This window comes from Coturnix japonica, chromosome 25 (assembly GCF_001577835.2).
Source record: "Coturnix japonica isolate 7356 chromosome 25, Coturnix japonica 2.1, whole genome shotgun sequence".
In the NCBI taxonomy this organism is placed as follows: domain Eukaryota; kingdom Metazoa; phylum Chordata; class Aves; order Galliformes; family Phasianidae; genus Coturnix; species Coturnix japonica.
The window spans coordinates 1,575,431-1,595,514 of NC_029540.1; the positions used below are offsets into that span (position 1 = coordinate 1,575,431).

The 20,084-nt window shown below is 56.3% G+C and overlaps 2 protein-coding genes across 2 annotated transcripts; one reads left to right on the forward strand and one right to left on the reverse strand.

Moving 5' to 3' along the window:
* Nucleotides 1-2,311: 2,311 nt before the first annotated feature.
* LOC107324473 (ubiquitin-associated protein 2-like) lies at nucleotides 2,312-14,874 on the reverse strand. Its single transcript, XM_015884510.2, has 14 exons — nucleotides 14,789-14,874; nucleotides 12,086-12,215; nucleotides 11,738-11,815; nucleotides 11,308-11,418; nucleotides 10,824-10,992; nucleotides 10,085-10,180; nucleotides 9,453-9,498; nucleotides 9,120-9,229; nucleotides 8,657-8,716; nucleotides 5,106-5,158; nucleotides 4,688-4,773; nucleotides 4,138-4,309; nucleotides 3,411-3,612; nucleotides 2,312-2,610 (listed from the first exon to the last, which is right to left on the reverse strand). Exons 2-14 carry the CDS (start codon nucleotides 12,173-12,175, stop codon nucleotides 2,312-2,314), a joined length of 1,572 nt encoding a protein of 523 aa, XP_015739996.1. The 5' UTR covers nucleotides 12,176-12,215; nucleotides 14,789-14,874.
* Nucleotides 14,875-14,931: 57 nt separating this feature from the next.
* On the forward strand, nucleotides 14,932-19,860 carry C25H1orf43 (chromosome 25 C1orf43 homolog). The gene is made up of 7 exons (XM_015884531.2): nucleotides 14,932-15,084; nucleotides 16,709-16,810; nucleotides 16,937-17,045; nucleotides 17,795-17,848; nucleotides 18,092-18,258; nucleotides 18,342-18,400; nucleotides 19,106-19,860. The coding sequence occupies exons 1-7, from the start codon at nucleotides 15,016-15,018 to the stop codon at nucleotides 19,302-19,304; spliced, it is 759 nt and encodes a 252-aa protein (XP_015740017.1). The 5' UTR covers nucleotides 14,932-15,015; the 3' UTR covers nucleotides 19,305-19,860.
* The last annotated feature ends 224 nt before the right edge of the window (nucleotides 19,861-20,084 follow it).

Here is a 20,084-nt window from a genome sequence, read left to right on the forward strand (position 1 = left end):
ATGCTTAACAATCATATTGTGTCTGGTTGGGGGGATGCTATGGGGGAGAGTTCAGCCTGGGGCGATGCTTACATATATTGTGTGCTGGGGGGGGATGCTATGGGGAAGGCATTTTAGCTGGGGTGGATGCTTAACAATATATTGTGTGCTGGGGGGGGATGCCTATGCGGGGGGAGTTCAGCCTGGGGGGGCTTAAATCATATTGTGTGCTGGGGGGGGATGCAATGGTGGAGGGGTCAGGCTGGGGGTGCATTAAACATATATGTGTTTGCTGGGGGGATGCAGTGGGAAGCGGCTAGGCGGGGGATGCTTACATTATATGTGTGCTGGGGGGATGCAATGGGGAAGGGCTCAGCTGGGGAGATGCCCTTACATCATATTGTGTGCTGGGGGGGATGCAATGGGAGGGCTCAGCCTGGGGGGCTGTTGAACATATATTGTGTGCTGGGGGGGGGATGCAATGGGGAACGGGCTCAGCTGGGGGGTGCTTAACATCATATTGTTGTGCTGGGGGGGGGAATGCTATGGGAAGGGCTCCAGGCTGGGGATGCACATCATATGTGTGTGCTGGGGGGGGTGCAATCGGGGAAGTTTTCAGCCTGGGGATGCTTTTCATATTTGTGCTGGGGGGGGGGATGCAAATGGGGAGGGCTCAGGCTGGGGGATCTTAAATATATTGTGTGCTGGGGGGGGATGCAATGGGGAAGGGTCAGCCTGGGGATGCTGACATCATATGTGTGCTGGGGGGGGATGCAATGGGAAGGGCTTCAGGCTGGGGGATTAGCTTCAACATCATGATTGTGTGCTGGGGGGGGATGCAATGCGGAGGGCTCAGGCGTGGGGATGCTTAACAGTCAATTGTGTGTGGGGGGGGGATGTATGGGGAAGGGATCAACCTGGGGATGCTTACATCATATTGTGTAGCTTGGCTTGGGGGATTCTTATGGGGTAGGGCGTCAGCTGGGGGCATGCTTAACATGCTTATGTGTGTGGGGGGGGGATGCTATGGGGGAGGGTCAGCCTGGGGGATTGCTGCTCTTGAGGAGGTGATTGAGCATCTCTGTGTTTCTCCCCTTTGCCTTCAGATTTCCTGCGCTGGCGTGTGGAGATGCTGGCTCAGCAGATATTCAGGGTTAAACCTGCAGTTGCGGGCGTTGCAGTTTTGGTTCCGAGCTTGTTCTCGCCGAGTACGAATCGACGCCACGACCAGCGCTGCTGTTAAGCCAACATCACGAGCAGTCTGTAACCAGCACTGCTAGGTGAGCAACACAGGAGGGCAATGGGGCTCATCACAGCTTCAGGAGCTCACCTGCAGGCTTGTAGTATGCATATTACTAGTAGACCCTTGCAGCCACGCTGCATACTAGTAGACCCTTTCTGACTCTGCCTATAGTCTCAAAAGGGGGGACAGTGTATGCGACAGCAAAGCACGAGCTGCCAGCAGCTGTTCTGAGCAGCTTCAGTGACTGATCGCCTCTGGTGCTTGTACAGAAAGCAAACTTGTTAATTCTGCTGGAGATCCTGCACGGGAACACCCAGCACAGCTGCCCTGGTGAGCAGGATCCGTGCTCTCCTGGTGTGGGGGGTGTAGGGTATTTTATATATCTGCAGACAGGGATAGGATGGCAATCCTGTGTTCCTCTTGGCTGGGGTGTCCATTGGTGCTGGCACTGAGTGGTGACTAGGCTGTGACACTCAGAGCAGTGAGAGGCTGCAGCTCAGCAGCATCCCTTCTAGGTTTGCTTCAGTGCTTGGCCTTATTGGGCTGCTCTGTTGTGCCCCCCCTCCTATGGGGCTCTTTGGGAAGGTTTGAAAATGGGAGAAGCTGCAGTTTTGTTCCGTTCGCTTTTACAGCAGGGCTGTAAGGAGGGAAAACGACTTTTTTTGTGTTGTTTTCTTCTCTTTTTAGTGATCTTCATCACTATTTCGTCCATTCAAAGCAGGAGTCTGGGTTACCAGAGCGGCACAATACAGACAGCACATTTACCATCCTCCAGAACACAGCGTCAGGGACCACTGTACGAACAGAGATCCACCCAGACAGGCGTACCAACTCCATCTCCTCCTCGCCCGAAAAGAACCTACCCAGGCCAAGGTAGGGAGGCAGGCTTCGCTCACCCTCTTGTGTTCAAGGGTGTGTATCAAGTTGCTGCCTTGAGTAGAGTGCTCATCAAGCCATTCCGCTAATGACTGCAGCTGCACACAACGTGGCACACTGAGCTGCGGCTGGGAGCTCAAGCTGGTGTTGCTCAACTTGACCCCCAGGCTGAGCCCTTCCCCATTGCATCCTCCCCCCCCCCCCATAAATAGATTAAACAGGAAGGCCCCACACCTTTGATGTTAAGGATGCTTTTTTCTTCTGCTGTTTCAGCTTCTGCTGTGCAGGCTGAGGACTGGACGACTGGTTGTCTGAGGAGCCCGGGGACATTTGGGGAACGGGGTTGGCTTTGCTGGGCAGCGGTGAAGATGGCGGAGCCGGCACGGTGGTGGAGGCTGTCACCACAGGCTGCTTCTCCTGCATGAACACCTCTATCATGGTGGAGGTGGACGTGAAGGCCTGTCTCTTGGCAAAGGGGCTGTGCACAGAGGAGTCTGTTGGGTTCTTGAGATCTATTGGAGAGGAGAAAGCACTGAATTAGGCTTCATTTCTTCCTTAGAAGTCAAGCACTGCACACGCTGCTGCTTGGGGGCCTGTTAAGCAGAGAATCCCCAGCTCCCACCTCGATGCTTTCACCAGCATCATACTTTGATTTTAAGCCCCTCTTCCCTGAGTTCATTCCACCACCTCCATAGGACAAAGCAAGCTCAGCAAGCAGAACTCCTCCATCCTCCAGCATGGAGGTATTGCAGGCCTCCCTGCCACAGGTTTGGTGCTGTTTCCTTCCCCTCCTGTTCTCCCTGCCTGCTCCTTCCCCCCCCCAGCAACGCTGCTGCCCACCCCCAGTGTATTGACACACAACTCCCATTCTGCCCCGCTGTTCTCCTCTGTGGCTCCTTGTCTGGAGAGCCCAGGAGCTGCCAACACCGACAGGGCTCAATTTGGAATTCAGCTTCGATTTGAACCAGAGCCATTTCACTACAGCAAGAAAGAAAGAGCGCAGCGCTCAGCTGCAGCAGGGCTCAGCATCTCAGCTACAAAGCAGGAGCTTCTATCAGCCTTTGCTTCTTCATGCCAGCATAGAGGTAGAGTTACTTCTTGGCATCAAACAGCCACCAGAATCACATTCCTTTTTAAGATGCATCAGGTCAGCAGCGAGGTGGCACTGACAAGTGTTTGTATTCAGAGCCATTCAATGCAGGTGCTTGCTGGCAGACCCGCTGTCATTACACCCAGCACTAAAAGCACCTGACATTCCTCCAGCTGAACTCAGGTTGTGAACCCAAGGAGGAAACAGAGCTGCCTCCCTTACCGTACTGCACGAGGGATGAGGTCTGCGTGGCCGATCCCATGTCCCAGGAGGAGGCAGCGCTGCTGCTGCCTGGCTGGCTGTGCTGAGCTGCCAGCTGGGCCAGAGCCTGGGCCGTCTTGAACTGCTCCAGGAACTGGGAGCCCGTGGTGCTGCTGCCTTTGGCCTCCCCGACGTCTCCAAAGCCTTTCCCCAGCATGCTCACCTGTAATTGCAGCATGGAAATACAACATCAGCATCTCCTCTGCATGGGAATTTGGCTTAGGATGGGGGGGTCTCAACACCCTGCTGCTCCCCCCCACCAGGGAGATCTCATTCCTGCCATCCCACACCTCAAACTGTTCCATTTTCAAGTCTGATGGGGGCAAGAGAGAGCAGGAAAGACCCCAAGCATCTCTCATGAAGCAATGAGATCAATGTCTCTATCTACAGCCAACCCAGAGCAATGAGATGCCAGGCTGCTGCTTCCCACCTTGCCCAAACATCATATAGGACACATGGAAAGCCCAATCATCATATAGGACACACGGAAAGCCCAAACATCATATAGGACACGTGGAAAGCCCAATCATCATATGGGACAAGTGGAAAGCCCAATCATCATATGGGACACATAGAAAGCCCAAACACTATATAGGACACGTGGAAAGCCCAATCATCATATAGGACACATGGAAAGCCCATATAGGACACATGGAAAGCACTGCCTATAGAAGTGCTGCTCCCTTACCATGCTGTGATGGGAGAAGGAGTTCCCAGAGGCCGGCTGGGACATGGTGCTCTGCTTGGAATTGCTGAACACCAGAGGCTGAGCCAAGGATGGAGCCTGGGAGGACTCCAGGTTTGTTGACTCATTCTCCATGGAAGAAGGTGTCTTTCCTAGCAGCACTGCAAGGTCGATTCTGGATGAGGAAAGAAAGAAAACCCATTGAGGTGAGCAGGAGCTCCAGCATCGCTTGCTCTCACAACAGTTCTACCTCCGACCCCACTGTTCTCTTCTCACATCCAATAGATCTGCAATAGAACTTTACACAGCCGACACCAGCAGCCTCAAAGGAGCCTGGCAGCATCCTATCTGCATTCATAGGGCCCACACTTCCAACACTTAGAAAATAGCCCCAAAATCTGAAGAACCAGCAAAGAACCGAGCCAGAACATGGGCCCAAAACCTCCTTTACTCAACCCTCTATGTTTTAGTCTGTGTTAGCTTATTCAGAGCTGCAGGGTAAGGCTGGGATGGGACTCGTGTGCCCCTTGTATGTCATGCCCTGAGCCATCACCTCTGTCCGGCTGTGATTGTCACATTCTCTGTAGGCAGAGGCACTGAAGACACATTGGATGCAGTGAAGATCTTTGTCTCAGACAGCTGAAAGACAAAAGGGGGGGGAAAAAGGAACCTAAGTCAGACCAGCACATCAGGACTGCCCATAAAGCACAAAGGTGTTGGGAATTAACAGCCACAACCAGCTCAAGGAGCCGAGTGTGTGATCTTCACTATTTGGCTCCCAACAGAATCAGCTCTTGTGATCTGTATCACAAGCAACGTTTCCTCATTCATCACAGCTCCTGGTGCTGGGAGCCCACCCTGGGCTCTGCCTGCACTTTGCAGAGGAGCAATCTGTGCTGCTTTACTTGCTGTGCACAGACAGGGCAGCACCAGGCAGCAGTTGTACAGGGGAGGGGTTGGAGGGTACCTACATCTTCATTCCAGTCCTCCGTGCCCCACTCCTCCGTCGCGGCCCTCCATGCACCTACAGTGGGAACAGAAAGCAAACAAGTCAAGCGCACAGCAAAGCTCTTCCAAGAGCAATGGAAGCACTGGGGGGGGGCTTGGCAAGCAACTGACAGGACTCTATTTGCCAACCAGAAGTCAAAGCAGCCGACCCCAACCCCAAACTTAGGGGCAGGTTCCCATGATGGTGAGGATAAGCGGAACCAGAGGGACCCTGGGCCAGCAGGGAGGGCAGCACACACAGCCCAGCACCCAATGGACACAGAGCTCAGCGTGGAGCCCCTCAGCCCCTTCTCGAGACCCCCTCCTACAGCTGCGATCCCAGCAGCTCTGACAGAGCTCCTCCAGGTTGGGTTCCCCACCAGGCATTGCACAGAGCAATGGGACCGTTCTGGGGCTCAGCTTGCTTCCCCCCCCCCCAACCCCAAGCATTGAAGCCTCACCACACCACAACATGTATTAAGGGACAGGAAAATGTGCCAGTTTCAGAGTAATGGCCAAAACCAGCAGCTTAAAGCACCAGGGGGCAAAGCAGATTTCAGACACCATCCATTGCAGCACCATTTGCAAGAGAGCAAGATCTCCAGAAGGGAAAAGCTTTGCCCGGCTGCATCTCCTGCTCACAGACACAAGTTAAGCTCCAGATGCTGGATTTCACATGGGGGATCCCAAACCCATCAGGTAACTTGGAATTGGGAATGAGGAACATGGGAGCACTTCCCATTGCCAACAGATCCTGGGCCAAACCACCCACTGCTGTGCCCAGGGCAGCATCAGGAGGGGGGAGCAGAGCACCACAGTGGGGTTAACCCTGGGGTTAATCAACTACCAGCAGCTTATGGGGCACAAACAGAACGTGGTGAATGAGGGCTGGCACATACTGCTGTAAGACCCATTGGGCTGTTGGATTTGGGGGGAAGAACAAAGGTTTTCCCCATTCATGTTTCAGCTACGGGGCCAAAACAGCTGCTTATCTATTGGTGGGGTGTTCGGAGCAACAAATGAGCACTGAAATGAGCCAAGAAACCCTCTTGGATGGATGTTCAGTTTGATTTAGGGATAGAGATATGGACAGAACGTGGCTCCTTTGGGTGCTGGGAGCCTCAGGGTGCTGCTCCTCCCTGTGTTGAGGCTCCCAGCAACCAGCACAACACAGTGTGTTGGGGAGCTGAGCTTTGTGCTGCTCACACCCAGATCACCATAGAGAGACCCCAATGCAGCACAGGGCTCTGCTTTTATTGCTCGTTTTGGGGGGGAAAGAAGACAAAAAGCAAAGCAGCAAGGAATTCAGAATGGAATCCAGCCCTGCATAGAAAGGCCTTTAAAGAGCAGCTGCTCAAAGCAAGGAAAGGAGAGGAAAATCAAGAGTGGTTTGCAAATATCAGTGTTATCTTTTGGGGTATTTTAGGCTGAATTGCATTGCCCTGCATTGCAGCACAGGGGGTTCAAGTAGTTTAGCAGAGAGATGATGGGCCCCAATGCAAAGCAGCTGCTCAATGCACTTATGGGTTTGCTGGAAAACAAAGAGATCCCATTGGGACCTCAAGGCTTGTCCCAAAGGGAAGATCTCTTACCCTAAGCTGGATGTGAGCAGCCCAGACCCCACCTGCAGCCACCCCAAATGGTTGGAGGACTGAGCCAACCCACAAAGCAGCGTCAATGCAGACAAAGGCACAAGGGTGGCACAGCCAGCAGCCACGTGTTAATGGTTAACCAGGGGGTCAGAGCTGGAGGTGCTTCAGAACAGAAGCATTCCATGTCCCATCCTCACCCCTCAGCAGCTCCCTTTCCTCTTATAGCTTCCAAGAGCAAAGCAAAGGGGCTGTGAGCTCCTTGTAATGGCTGCAGCACCTGCTTTGCCACCCACACCAGCAGGAGCCAGGCAAGCAGCCCTGATGTTTGGGGCTTTCTTTTGGACACCCAGCAGCCTTAATAAGGCAAAGTGGAGCAGCCCACGGGTCTCTCTCAGCTTCACGAGGCATGAGATAAAGCAGGAAAGGACTGACCTGACTTGGAGGTATTCAAGGCCAGGCTGGATGTGGCTCTGGGCAGCCTGGGTTGGTGGTTGGTAACCCTGCATGCAGCAGGGGGGGGTTGAAAGCAGACGATCCTTGTGGTCCTTTTCAACCCAGGCCATTCTATGATTGTAATGAGCACTGAGCAGCATCCTGCTCACCCCAAAGCACCACAACACCCCATAGGGCAGCAAAGCAGCGTGACAGAGCAGGGTACCAAAGCAGCCCTCAAACATCACTCACCAAAGGCCAGCTGTAAGCAGGGGCAAAGCACCGAGGCAGCTGAGCAGAGCTAAGCACCCTCACAGCAGCATTCTGAACCCCTGTGTGCAAAATGCAGCAGGGCTGAGCTGCAGAGATGGGGGAGCATCACTCAGCAGTGGGGCTGAGCTGCTTTGTGTTCTATGAGGGCTCTGTCATAGCAATGGGGCTGAGCTGCTCTGAGCTCATGGAGGGTTCCGTCATAGCAATGGGGGCTCTGTCATAGCAATGGGGCTGAGCTGCTCTATGAGGGCTCTGTCATAGCAATGGGGCTGAGCTGCTCTGTGCTCTAGGAGGGCTCTGTCATAGCAATGGAGCTGAGCTGCCTTGTGCTCAAGGAGGGCTCTGTCATAGCAATGGGGCTGAGCTGCTCTATGAGGGCTCTGTCATAGCAATGGGGCTGAGCTGCCTTGTGCTCATGGAGGGCTTTGTCATAGCAATGGGGCTGAGCTGCTCTATGAGGGCTCTGTCATAGTAATGGGGCTGAGCTGCTCCTGGAGGGCTCTGTCATAGCAATAGGGCTGAGCTACTCCTGTAGGGCTCTGTCATAGCAAAGGGGCTGAGCTGCTCTAGGAGGGCTCTGTCATAGTAATGGGGCTGAGCTGCTCTGTGCTCTATGAGGGCTCTGTCATAGCAATGGGGCTGAGCTGCTCTGTTCTCATGGAGGGCTCTGTCATAGCAATGGGGCTGAGCTGCCTTGTGCTCATGGAGGGCTCTGTCATAGCAATGGGGCTGAGCTGCTCTGTGCTCATGGAGGGCTCTGTCATAGCAATGGGGCTGAGCTGCTCCTGGAGGGCTCTGACATAGCAATGGGGCTGAGCTGCTCCTGTAGGGCTCTGTCATAGTAATGGGGCTGAGCTGCTCTAGGAGGGCTCTGTCATAGCAATGGGGCTGAGCTGCTCTATGAGGGCTCTGTCACAGCAATGGGGCTGAGCTGCCCTGAGCTCATGGAGGGCTCTATCATAGTGCTGGGGATGCAGCGCTGCTGGGGGGGCTGAGAGCAGCACCTGAGCTCCATTGACCCGCCTGGAAAGGGTGAAACCTCTCCCAGCTCACATTGGAGGTGTCAGCATTAGTAAAAGCACGGTCAGAACAAGCATCAAAACTCGTTAAAGTGAATGAATTAAGAGAGGAGAACGACATATCCATAGATATTTCAAGTTGGGTGGGGGGGGAAAAATAAAGGGAGCTAATAAAAGTAAAGGGATCCGGGGCAGTCGGTGCACCTGGATGTATCGTACCAGGAGCAGAGTCAAATTTTCGGGGATAATTTGAGCCCTCACCCCCAATGAAATCAAGTCCTGAAACAAAAGAAAAGACAAGAAAAAAAAGAAAGAAAACCAGTGAATTTGGACCCTGGTGAAGCCGTTCTGCTGCTATGTGGGTATTGTAAAGAAGATGCCCAAAGGCACCACAACCAAACCTGGCATCACTGTGGCCAATGCATCACCCTACAGCAGCCTGAGAAATGGCTTTGAAAGGGAAATACCCCCCCCAAAAAAGCAGGGAGGGAACAGCTGAGCTCAGAGCTATAATCTCATGGAGGACCTGAAGGTGTTTGTTCAATAAAGGCTTTTCCTAAGGACATAAAAGTGAGGTGAGCGCTGCTTTGGTGGCACATCCAGCTCTGAGTCTCTGAGCTGCCACATTAGAACCACAAGCTGAAGGTTCCTCTCATACAAAGGATGAATTCACTTCACTTACTTGTACCATCGTCCGGCTCGAAGCTGCCCGTGTTGTTCCACGTGTTGCTGTTATTCCCATAGCTCTCATCCGTGCTGGTTGGCTCAGCGTAGTCAGCTGGGTTGAAAGTTCTGCCAGACAGAATAGGGAAGATTTCAATCTCTTTTTCCCTGCACCATTGATTGAATTCCCACTGTAACAAGGCTAAGAGATTGCCTGAAGGGTCTCTGCCCCATAGAGAGCTGCATCAGCCCTTCCATACTGCGGGATACAACTTTTATTGGTGATTTTTAACATGAATAAAGTAAAAGATGGAGGTAAAAGGCAACATACATGCACAAAGACTTGACTCACCCCATGCCTTGGGCAGAGAATCTTCCTCCCCGCCGTCCAGAGCCGCCTGTAAGATACACATAGAGCTGCAGCACGAGGACAAGAACCATCCCAGCAATATACAGAGCTCTGATGCCCTCAATATGGAAGCACTGAGGATCCCCCTGAGCTGATGGGTTTGCAGTGTCTTTCTATGTACGTGAATGGCCTCAGCTGGCTGGCAGTGCCATCAGCCACACATTGATTCCAGGTTTGGATGAGGTTTCCAGCTGGCAAAAGCTGGAGCGATGAACCCCAGCTTCTCATTCCTGTTATGTGCATCAACTCCTGAGCTGCACAGATCTCACAGGAGAATGAATTTCTGCTGCTTAGCACTTAAAAACCGAGCCAAGGGTTTGCATGGGTGGGGATGGGGAGGATCCAGACCCTGCTGCAAACAGGCAGACAGGATTCTCTGCATAGGGAAGCCACACTCAGCTCCATTGAGCTGTGAGAGCTCCCTATAGCTCCCAATGCACCCACAGCCACATTCAGGTGCTGAGTTCAAGTGCTGGATTGAACAAACCAAGCTCTAATTAATCAGCTTAGCAGCCTCCCTTGTCAGAGAGGTCCAGGCTTCACCACCCCCCCCTGTACCTACAGCCCTGTGTTACCTCGGCCCCGGCCACGTCCCCGTCTCCCTCTCTCTGTTCCTCTTCCAGTCGAGCCTCCACTCTTCCCACCATCCAGCCCGTTCTCCTGGCCCCGAACTGAAAGACAGAACAACACAGGGACCACGTTAAGACCATCACAGACCAGACTTGGCCCCATTGCTGGGTTCATTTCTGGGCTCATTGCTGGGTTCATTGCTGGCCCTATTGCTGGCCCCATGGCTGGGCTCATTGCTGGGCCCATTGCTGGCCCCATTGCTGGGCTCATTGCTGGCCCCATTGCTGGGCCCATTGCTGGCCCCATTGCTGGGTTCATTGCTAGGCCCATTGCTGGGTTCATTGCTAGGCCCATTGCTGGGTTCATTGCTAGGCCCATTGCNCCCATTGCTGGGTTCATTGCTAGGCCCATTGCTGGGTTCATTGCTAGGCCCATTGCTGGGTTCATTGCTAGGCCCATTGCCGGGCTCATTGCTGGCCCCATTGCCGGGTCCATTGCTGGGCTCCTGTTGTCATTGCTGTCATCCAGCCGGGATTATCCCTGTGCTCTGCTCAGCCCTCAAACTGCTGAACATGGTGGCCATGCAGGGGAATGAACACTCCATGACGCTTCTAATAACAAGAGCATCACCCAAGGACGCATCTCATGCTGCCACCCGAGGGTGACTCCCCCCAGCACAGGGTGCTCAGCACAGCGGGATGTGACGGTGTAAGGGTATAAAGGGGTAGAATGGTGGGTACATACACTCTCTGCCACGGCTGGCACCCCGGCCCCGTCGCGGCGGCCCCCCACGTCGCCTGCTGAAATCCCGATCTCTCTCCCGGTTCTCTTTGCTCTCCTCACTGGGTTCTGTCTGTCCGCTGTCCTTCTGTCCCGAGACGCCTTTCTTCTTCCCGACCATCTCCCAGGAATGCTGGAGGTTTGTCAAAGGGGAAAAGCAATTAACACAAGGCTCAAAAGCTCCAAATTCAGAGCGCTCTGCAGTCATTGCTTCAGGGGGGGGCTGCTCTCTAAAACCCAAATCCCCCCCTACAACCATGGGAGGACAAGATCAGAATTTACACACAGGTGAATTCAACCCATAGAATGACCCAGGTTACAAAGGAGAAACCTCCCAGGCTACTCGTGTCTCACTGTGGCTCTTGTATCAAGCCTGGAGTGTATGTTTTATCCCCAAATCTGTGGTGACATTGAATTGAGCCTCACCACTCACAGCACCCGACCCTACCGTGTCCGGATTGCCCTCCAGCAGCACATTGATGGCTCTGTTCACATCCCCATTGCAATCGTGCAGAGCAATCACACACTCATCCTGGTTCTTCCCCGTGATGTCAATCAGCTGGAAAGAAGAAAACACCAAAATCAGGGCGTTCCATACCCAAAAAGCACCAACATCAACACTGATCTCAGATGGAAGCATGGAGGATCCCAGAAGAGAAATCCCACATAGAAATGGCAGCGTTCCCTGCTTAGTGGTGCCCTCAAACAAGCAATAAATGCCCAGCAATGAGGGTGGGAGTTTCTGAGTCCCATCATAGAGCAGCCCATGAGCTCCTTGTGCTGCTGCTCCTTGTGCTTTAAGGCTGCATTGAGCAGACCCAGGAGAGCCACAGCAGCACAACCCCCTGCCATCACCCTCCCCTTTTATATATACTCACTTGTTTCACCTTCTCCTCAAAGTCAGCGTCGTTGTGGTCCGAAATCATCTGTGCAAGTCGAATCTGTTCCGCAGTGGCCTGAAGAGATGGGGGGATAATCAAGAGAGTGGTTAGTGTGGAGCTCCCAAAGGCCACAATGCTTCCAGGCTGCACCAAGGAGTGGATGTGATGGTGTTAATGGGAGGATGGAGGCTCCAGAAGGCATAAAAGGCAAAGGGGAGCAAGGGAAGGTGTCCCACGTCACCCTCATCACCACCAGAACATAGAGACAAAGTGCAGGAGGCTCTGGAGACCCAATAGGACCCAATGGAAGCACACTGCCCCTGCCATGGTTCCGCCTGCTCTTACCTGCGGCCGCTGCTTGTGCTGTGTCTGGCTCTGTGTCTGTGTCTGCTCCCAGCTCCCCCGGGCTCGGTTAGTGCCCACCGATGTCATCATTTACAGTATATACAAATAACAGTATTTACAAGGTAGAAGTCTGCGGTGGAATGGGGGAGAAGAGAGAATAGGATGTTAGAAACTGGAAACAAATGGCAGCACCAATATGGGGTGAGACAGCACAGCCCCATATTGCACACAGAGGGAAACACACCCCTGGGAAGGGCTGAGCTGGTACAGAACCACCCCATAGAACACACAGGGCTTCATAATCCATAGGGCAGCTTTGATCTGAGGGTGGGACATCCCAAAGCCTGCGAGGATCCTAAAAGCTCCTAATTATTCTCCTCCTTTTATGCCTCCAGTTCCAGGTGCTGCTGCAGCCCTGTCTATAGGGTATGACCCCGTATAGAACCAACTGGGCCTTTCACCTCCCCCATCCCCTATATCAGACCTTGGAACATTGTTTTCTTCTATCAATTACTCCAGATTCCAAAGCTGCCATATAAAAAAGGAAAGAACTCGACGCCAATATGGGATAACAGCAACGAGGTGCTGGAGCTCAATGAGGATGCAGAGGTGCTCAATGAGGATCAGCAGCCTAATGCTGCAGATAAAGGGGAAGATCCCAACACCAACAGGCAGCATAGGGGGCAGAAAGGGATGGCAGCGCCCTATAGGGGGGGCTGCCCATAATAGGGACCCTCAGCAGCTGTAGGATTGACCCTATGGGGGTAATGAGGCCTCATAGCAGCTTAAGGAGAGCGCTGTGTCTGCACTAACTCAACCTGCAGCTCCAATGGGGTCCAACACTGCTCTGCCCACAGCCTTAATGCACATTCTGCTCAGCCCTGCTGCATTTTAGGGCCCGTTCCATCATTTTACATGCAAAAACACCCCAACAAAGGCACCAAAGCAGCAGCAACTTCACTCCTCCCACCTGTATCACCATTGCAATGCAAACCTTCCCTATCCCAGCACCCAAATGATGGGCTCCATAACGAGCTCGGGGTGCATTTATCACCCATTTCATCTCCTTTTCCTTTTGCTTTCGGGTGGCAAAACAAAACCACGCGGCGACGGAGGCCAAACAAAGCAAAACCCAGAGAAAATGAGAACAAATAGGGAAAGCTTCGAGATAAAGGGGATGGGATTGGAGGTAAAAGGAGCAGAGCAGCCCAGGGATGTTGCATTAAAGGGGCTGCAATGAGCCGCCTGCCCCAGCAAAGCCCAGGGCTGCAATGGAGGCTCTATAATGAGAGTGTGATACGGAGACAGAGCGACACGGTTCAGTTTATTGGGGATTCAATGGGGTTATTGGGGTTACAATGCGGGACGGGGCTCTGTGCTCATGGGTGATGCCAGGGGAGCCCCAGCACGGCCCGGCCTCAGTTTCCCTTATGGCTTAAGGGAGGAAAAGCGGCATCTCCGCCCCCTCCTGCATGTTATAAAGGCTCCAAAGGAAAAGGACAACACGGGGGGTAACGAGTGAGGAAAGAGAGAGACCGAACTACGGAACGGGGAACTGCAGCACGAACGGATCCGTTCCCTGCGGGGAGAGCACCGTGTGGGGCCGGTACCGGGCCCCGAAGCGGCACCGGGCTCAGGCCCGTAAGCGGCACCGGGCCCTGCCCCGAAGCGGCACCGGGCCCTGCCCCGAAGCGGCACCGGGTTCAACCTCGAAGAGACACCGGGCCCGGCCCCGTAAGCGGCACCGGGCCCGGCCCCAAAGCGGGATCTGGTCAGCCCTGAAGCGGCACCGGGCTCGGCCCCACAGCGGCACCGGGCCCGGCCCCACAGCGGCACCGGGCTCAGCCCCATAAGCGGCACCGGGCCCGGCCCCATAAGCGGGATCCGGTCAGCCGTGAAGCGGCACCGGGCCCGGCCCCGAAGCGGGATCCGGTCAGCCCCGTAAGCGGCACCGGGCTCGGCCTCGAAGCGGCACCGGGCCCGGCCCCGAACCGGGATCTGGTCAGCCCTGAAGCGGCACCGGGCTCGGCCCCACAGCGGCACCGGCTTCAGCCCCATAAGCGGCACCGGGCCCGGCCCCGAAGCGGGATCTGGTCAGCCCCGTAAGCGGCACCGGGCCCAGCCCCGCATCACGCAGCTCCCCCGGTTCATCTCAGCGTGGCCGCGCCTCCCCGAGCCCTTTGTGCTCCCGGTCCCCTCCGCCTCCCGCCGCCGGGATCCGCCCGTTCCCGGTGCGGCCTATTGTGGGCTCCCAGCCCGCTCCCCGCCGTCCCGTATCGCACAATGGGGGCGGCCCCATCTTACAAGGCCCGGCCCGGACCCCCCCCCCCCCACTCTCTCCGCCTCCCCCCGGCAGCTCGGCGCCAGGCCGGGCCGCTTCCGCCCTCATGGCCGCGTTCCGGCCGCCATTCCCCCCGCCCGACTCGGCCGCCCCCGCCCGTCCGTCCCGCTCTCACCTGCGGCGGCCGCGCGTTACGCCAGCCCGAGGCTGGGCCCGGCCTACTAGGCCGCAAAGAGCCTGGAGGGGAGCGGGGAGCGAGAAACCGAGCCGGGATGGCTGGAAAAGGCCTAAAAGGGACGAATGAGGCCGGGGGGGAACCTGAGGAGCCCGGGGGGGAGGGAGGGGAACGGCGGGGGAGGGGGGGGGGGCGGGAGGGGCCGCGAGGACGAACCGGAGCCGCCGCCGCCGCGAACCAACTTTACCTGAGTCTCCACACACTGACACTGCCCAGCGCCGCCCGCCCCCATCACGTGACGCGGGCTGCGGGGGGCGGGGCCAGCCCCGGTTTCTGCTCCCACGTGACGCGTGACGCGCTGCGTGGAGTCACGTGATTAGGGAAGTAGGCTCGCTTCCTGTTCCGCGTCACGTGGTGAGGGCGCGGGGTGGCTTCGGTGGCCGCCATGTTGTGCGGCCACACGGCGGGACGGGGATGGCGGGGACCGGGAGTAACTGGTTGTCCGGGGTCAACGTGGTGCTGGTCATGGCCTACGGCAGCCTGGTGAGCAACGGGAATGGGGGGCGTGGGCCTGGTCGGGGTGCGGGGATCATGAGGGAGGGGGGGTACGGCTCGGTGGGGCCCTATAGAGAACTATATAGGGCTCGGTGGGGCCCTCTATAGGGCCCTATAGGGCTGTGTGGGGCCTATATATAGGGCTCGGTGCGACCCTATATAGGGCTGTGTGGGGCCCTATAGAGAGCTGTGTGGGGTCTGTATATAGGGCTCAGTGGGGCCCTCTATAGGGCCCTACATATAGGGCTCGGGGCCTTGTATGGGGCTCTGTGGGGCCCTCTATAGGGCTATATAGGGCTCTGTGGGGCCCTGTATAGGGCTATACAGGGCTCGGTGGGGCCCTATATATAGGGCTCGGTGGGGCCCTATAGGGGGCTATATAGGGCTCTGTGGGGCCCTATATATAGGGCTCGGTGGGGCACTATATGGGACTCTGTGGGGCCCTATAGAGGGTTCGGTGGGGCCTTATATGGGGCTCTGCGGGGCCCTATATGGAGCTATATGGGGCTCGGTGGGGCCCTATAGAGGGCGCTGTGGAGCCCTATAAGAGGGCTGTGTGGGGTCTGAGGGTCCCATAGAGTGGGGAGGGTGGTCCTATGGGGTCTGAGGGTCCCATAGGGTGTGGGGGGGTGGTGGTCCTATGGGGTTTGAGGGTCCCATAGGGTACGGGGGGTGGTCCTATGGGGTTTGAGGGTCCCAAAGGTCTAGGGTTGGGGGTGGTCCTATGGGGCTTTGAGGGTCCCATAGGGTGGGGGGGGGTCCTTATGGGGTCTGAGGGTCCCATAGGTCAGAGGGGGGTCCTTGGATTCCTGAGGGTCCCACTAGTGTAACCTGGGGGGGGTGGTCCTATGGAAGTCTGAGGGTCCCATAGTGGTGGTGGGGGGGGTGGTACCTGACCCTGGGTCTGAGGGTACCAGTAGGTCTGAATAAAGGTGGTAACCGAGTGGGTGGTCTCGTATGCGGGTTGAGGGTCCCAATAAGGGTGGGGGGGGGTCCTATGGGGTTTTAAAGGTTCCATAAGGTGAGGGGTGTTGTTGGGTCCTAAGGGGGTCGTGAGGTGTCGCCATAGGGTGGTGGGGGGTCTATGGGGTTCTGAGGGTCCAATTGTAAGGGTTGTTGGGGGGGAAGCTCCTACTGGGTTCTGGAGGGTCCATAGGGTAAAGGGGGGGGGGAAGTGGTCCTTATGGGGTTTTGAGGGTCCCTGTAGGGTGGAGGGGGGGTGGTTCTATGGGGTTTGAAGGGTCCCCATAGGGGGTCTGGGGGGGTGGTCCCTATGGGGTTTGAGGGTCTCCATAGGGTCTGGGGGGGTGGTCCTATGGGGTTTGCGAGGGTCCCATAGGGGTTTGGAGGGGGGGTTCCTAATGGGGTTTGAAGGGTCCGCAAAAAAGGTCTAGGGTCGGGGGTGGTCCTATGGGGTCTGAGGGTCCCATAGGGTGGGGGGGGGTCCTATGGGGTCTGAGGGTCCCATAGGGTGGGGGGGAGGGGTCCTATGGGTTCTGAGGGTCCCATATGGTGGGGGTGGTCCCATAGGGTGGTGTTTAGGTTGGTGGGGTGGTCCCATGGCTGCAGCTCTGTGTGCTCAGTGCCCCCCATCCCCTCTGTTACCCCCCAGGTCTTCGTGCTGCTGTTCATCTTTGTGAAGCGGCAGATCATGCGCTTTGCCATGAAGTCCCGGCGCGGCCCACACGTCCCCGTGGGGCAGCACGCCCCCAAGGTCGGTACCTGCTATAGGGACAAACACCTACAGGTTCCTTCTGCTTCATATCTGGGCTGCAGCCATCCCTGTGCCCACACCAAGCAGGAGAAAGCCTTGAATTTCTTGTTGTTTTCTGCTCTGTAGGATTTAAAGGAAGAGATCGACATCCGGCTGTCCAGGGTGCAGGACATTAAGTACGAGCCCCAGCTGTTGGCTGAGGATGACAGCAGGCTGCTGCAGCTGGAGACACAAGGTACAACCGCAGGCACAGCCAGCGGGGTGGGGCTGGCCCCATGGCTGGGCTCATTGCTGGGCTCATGGCTGGCCCCATTCCTGGGTGCAGGATATGGCCCCATTGCTGGCCCCGTTGCTGGCCCCATGGCTGGGCCCATTGCTGGGTGCAGGATATGGGTTCATTGCTGGCCCCATGGCTGGGTTCATTGCTGGCCCCGTTGCTGGCCCCATGGCTGGCCCCATTGCTGGGCTCATTGCTGGGCTCATGGCTGGGCTCATGGCTGGGCTCATTGCTGGCCCCATTGCTGGGTGCAGGATATGGGTTCATTGCTGGCCCCATGGCTGGCCCCATGGCTGGCCTCATTGCTGGCCTCATTGCTGGGTTCATTGCTGGGTGCAGGATATGGGCTCATGGCTGGCCCCATGGCGGGGCTCATGGCTGGCCCCGTTGCTGGCCTCGTTGCTGGGTTCATTGCTGGGTGCAGGATATGGCCCCATTGCTGGGTGCAAGATATGGGTTCATGGCTGGCCCCATTGCTGGGTTCATGGCTGGGCCCATTGCTGGGTTCATGGCTGGCCCCATTGCTGGACCCATTGCTGGGTTCATGGCTGGCCCCATTGCTGGGTTCATGGCTGGCCCCATGGCTGGGCTTATGGCTGGCCCCATTGCCGGGTCCATTGCTGGGCTCCCGTTGTCATTGCTGTCATCCAGCTGGGATTATCCCCGTGCTCTACTCAGCCCTCAAAGCTGCTCCTCCTCTGTTCCAGGCTGCTACAACTACTTGTACAGGATGAAGGCGCTGGATGCGATTCGAACATCAGGTGAGGGACGGAGAGGGGGGAGAAAACGGGGCTGTATTAAGAGCAGCGGTCATTAAACCCCCCCCAGGGTTGGCCCTGCTCTCACCTGGGCAGCAGCCATTAATTAAGAGGCAGCAGCCATTAATTGGGGGCAGCAGCCATTAATTAAAAGGCAGCAGAACGGTGGGAGGTTGAACAACCCTTCATCCTTATCACAGTCGTTTTGTGCTTCACCCTGTCGTGCTGCCCCTTTGTACCTTGCAGAAATCCCTTTCCACGCAGAGGGCAGATACCCCAAATCTTTAATAGGGAGGAATTTCTGTGCCTACCTGCTGGAACTGAGGAACTCCAGCGGCTCCTTTAAAGGCATCCGCAAAGCTTTGATCGACACGTTGCTGGACGGGTATGAGAACGCCCGCTATGGCACCGGGGTGAGTTGGGGCTGCCACTGTTCTTTGTAGGGTGGTTGTGTTGGATCCTGGGTCTCTTTCCAACCTCTTGTCTTTGTATGAAGGTCTTTGGGAAACCGGAATATCTGAAGTACCAGGAAGCTCTGAACGAGCTGGCGAACATGTAAGTCGTGCTGCTGGGGTGTTGAGTGTTTGGGCCTCAGCAGCCCATTGTGGTGCTGGGAAGAGGCAGCAAAACAGCTCAGGGAGCTCATGGCAGGTTTCCTTTGGGGGTTTTGGGTTGCAGCCCATATCCCTGCTTGTCCCTTTGTGCCAAGGGCTCTGGGCCTGGCATAGAGGAACTCATCCTTGGTTTTCAAGATGTGAGAGCTGCTGTGTTGGGGGCAGACCCCACAGCCAGGCAGGCCCCACATCCAAGCAGCTCCTTGGGGTTTCCTTTGGGTGTTTTGGGGTTTGTTGCTGTGTTGCAGCCCATATCCCTGCTTGCCCCATTTTGTGCCAAGGGCTCTGGGCCTGACATAGAGGAACTCATCCTTGGTTTTCAAGATGTGAGAGCTGCTGTTTTGGGGGCAGACCTGCCCTGTGTGGGGCAGACCCCACAGCCAGGCAGGCCCCACAGCCAGGCAGACCCCACATCCAAGCAGCTCCTTGGGGTTTCCTTTGGGTGTTTTGGGGTTTGTTGTTGGGTTGCAGCCCATATCTCTGCTTGTCCCTTTGTGCCAAGGGCTCTGGGCCTGGCATAGAGGAACTCATCCTTGGTGTTCAAGACATGAGAGCTGCTGTTTTGGGGGCAGACCCCACATCCAAGCAGCTCCTTGGGGGTAGAGGCTGCATCCCCCCCTTGTTCTGATCCCTGCTCTCCCTGCAGGACCAAGGCACGGGCAGGCAGCAGCCAGAGGCAGCACCAATCTGCAGCCAAGGACCTGACTCTGTCCCCTGAAGTCTCCAACCCAGCCACCATCCAGGTGACCTACCTTCCTTCCAGCCAGAAGAGCAAACGTGCCAAACACTTCCTGGAGCTGAAGAGCTTCAAAGATAATTACAACACGTTGGAGAGCACGCTGTGAGCTGGGACCTTCCACGAGCAGAGCCCTGTGTTGGACACAGCAAAACAAGTTGGGGGGGGGGTTTGTGCTTTGGGTCCCTCTCATGGGACATAGGGCTGGAGAGGAGCCCCCCCCCCTTCCCCAGGAGCCTCTGTCCCCCTTTGGGATGCTGCAGGATGGATGTTCAATGGCAGCCTGTGAATAGACTTTGGTTATTTAGCTTATTTATAAGACATTGATCCCGGCCCAGCTCTCTGCTCTGCTGCTCTTCCCTATGGCGGCCGGTAGGGGCTGATGCTGTCTGTCTGTCCGTCCTGTGTGTGGATCTCAGGCTGATCTGAGGGTTGAATTCTCTCCTTTCCCTCTCATCTCAACGGGGCAACACAGTGTGTAAATAGGGGACCCGCGTTGGGCTGCGGTTTGTTCAGCATTAAGGGGCACATGGGGCAAACGCAGCCCTTAAAGGGGGGGGTCCCCCCACTCACCAGCACCGTGTGCCACGTGGGGTGGAAACGAGCCCCTGCCCTGGGCCCTGCACTCTTTTTAATTGCTGTTTAATAAAACGAATCCCCCCCCCTCCCCCCAGCTGGGTTGTGTTGTTGGCAGCGGTTGCCGTGGGGCTGTCGCCGTGGTGAGGGGACAGTGTGGGGTCTGTGCAGTGATGGCGGGCAAGAGCCAGGCCTTGTCCCTGCAGAGAGAGCAGGTGGGGGTGGGCAGGACATGGAGCTGGGGAGGGTGGGGAGGACATGGAGCAGGTGGGGGGTGGGCAGGAGATGGAGCAGGTTTGGGGTGGGCAGGAGA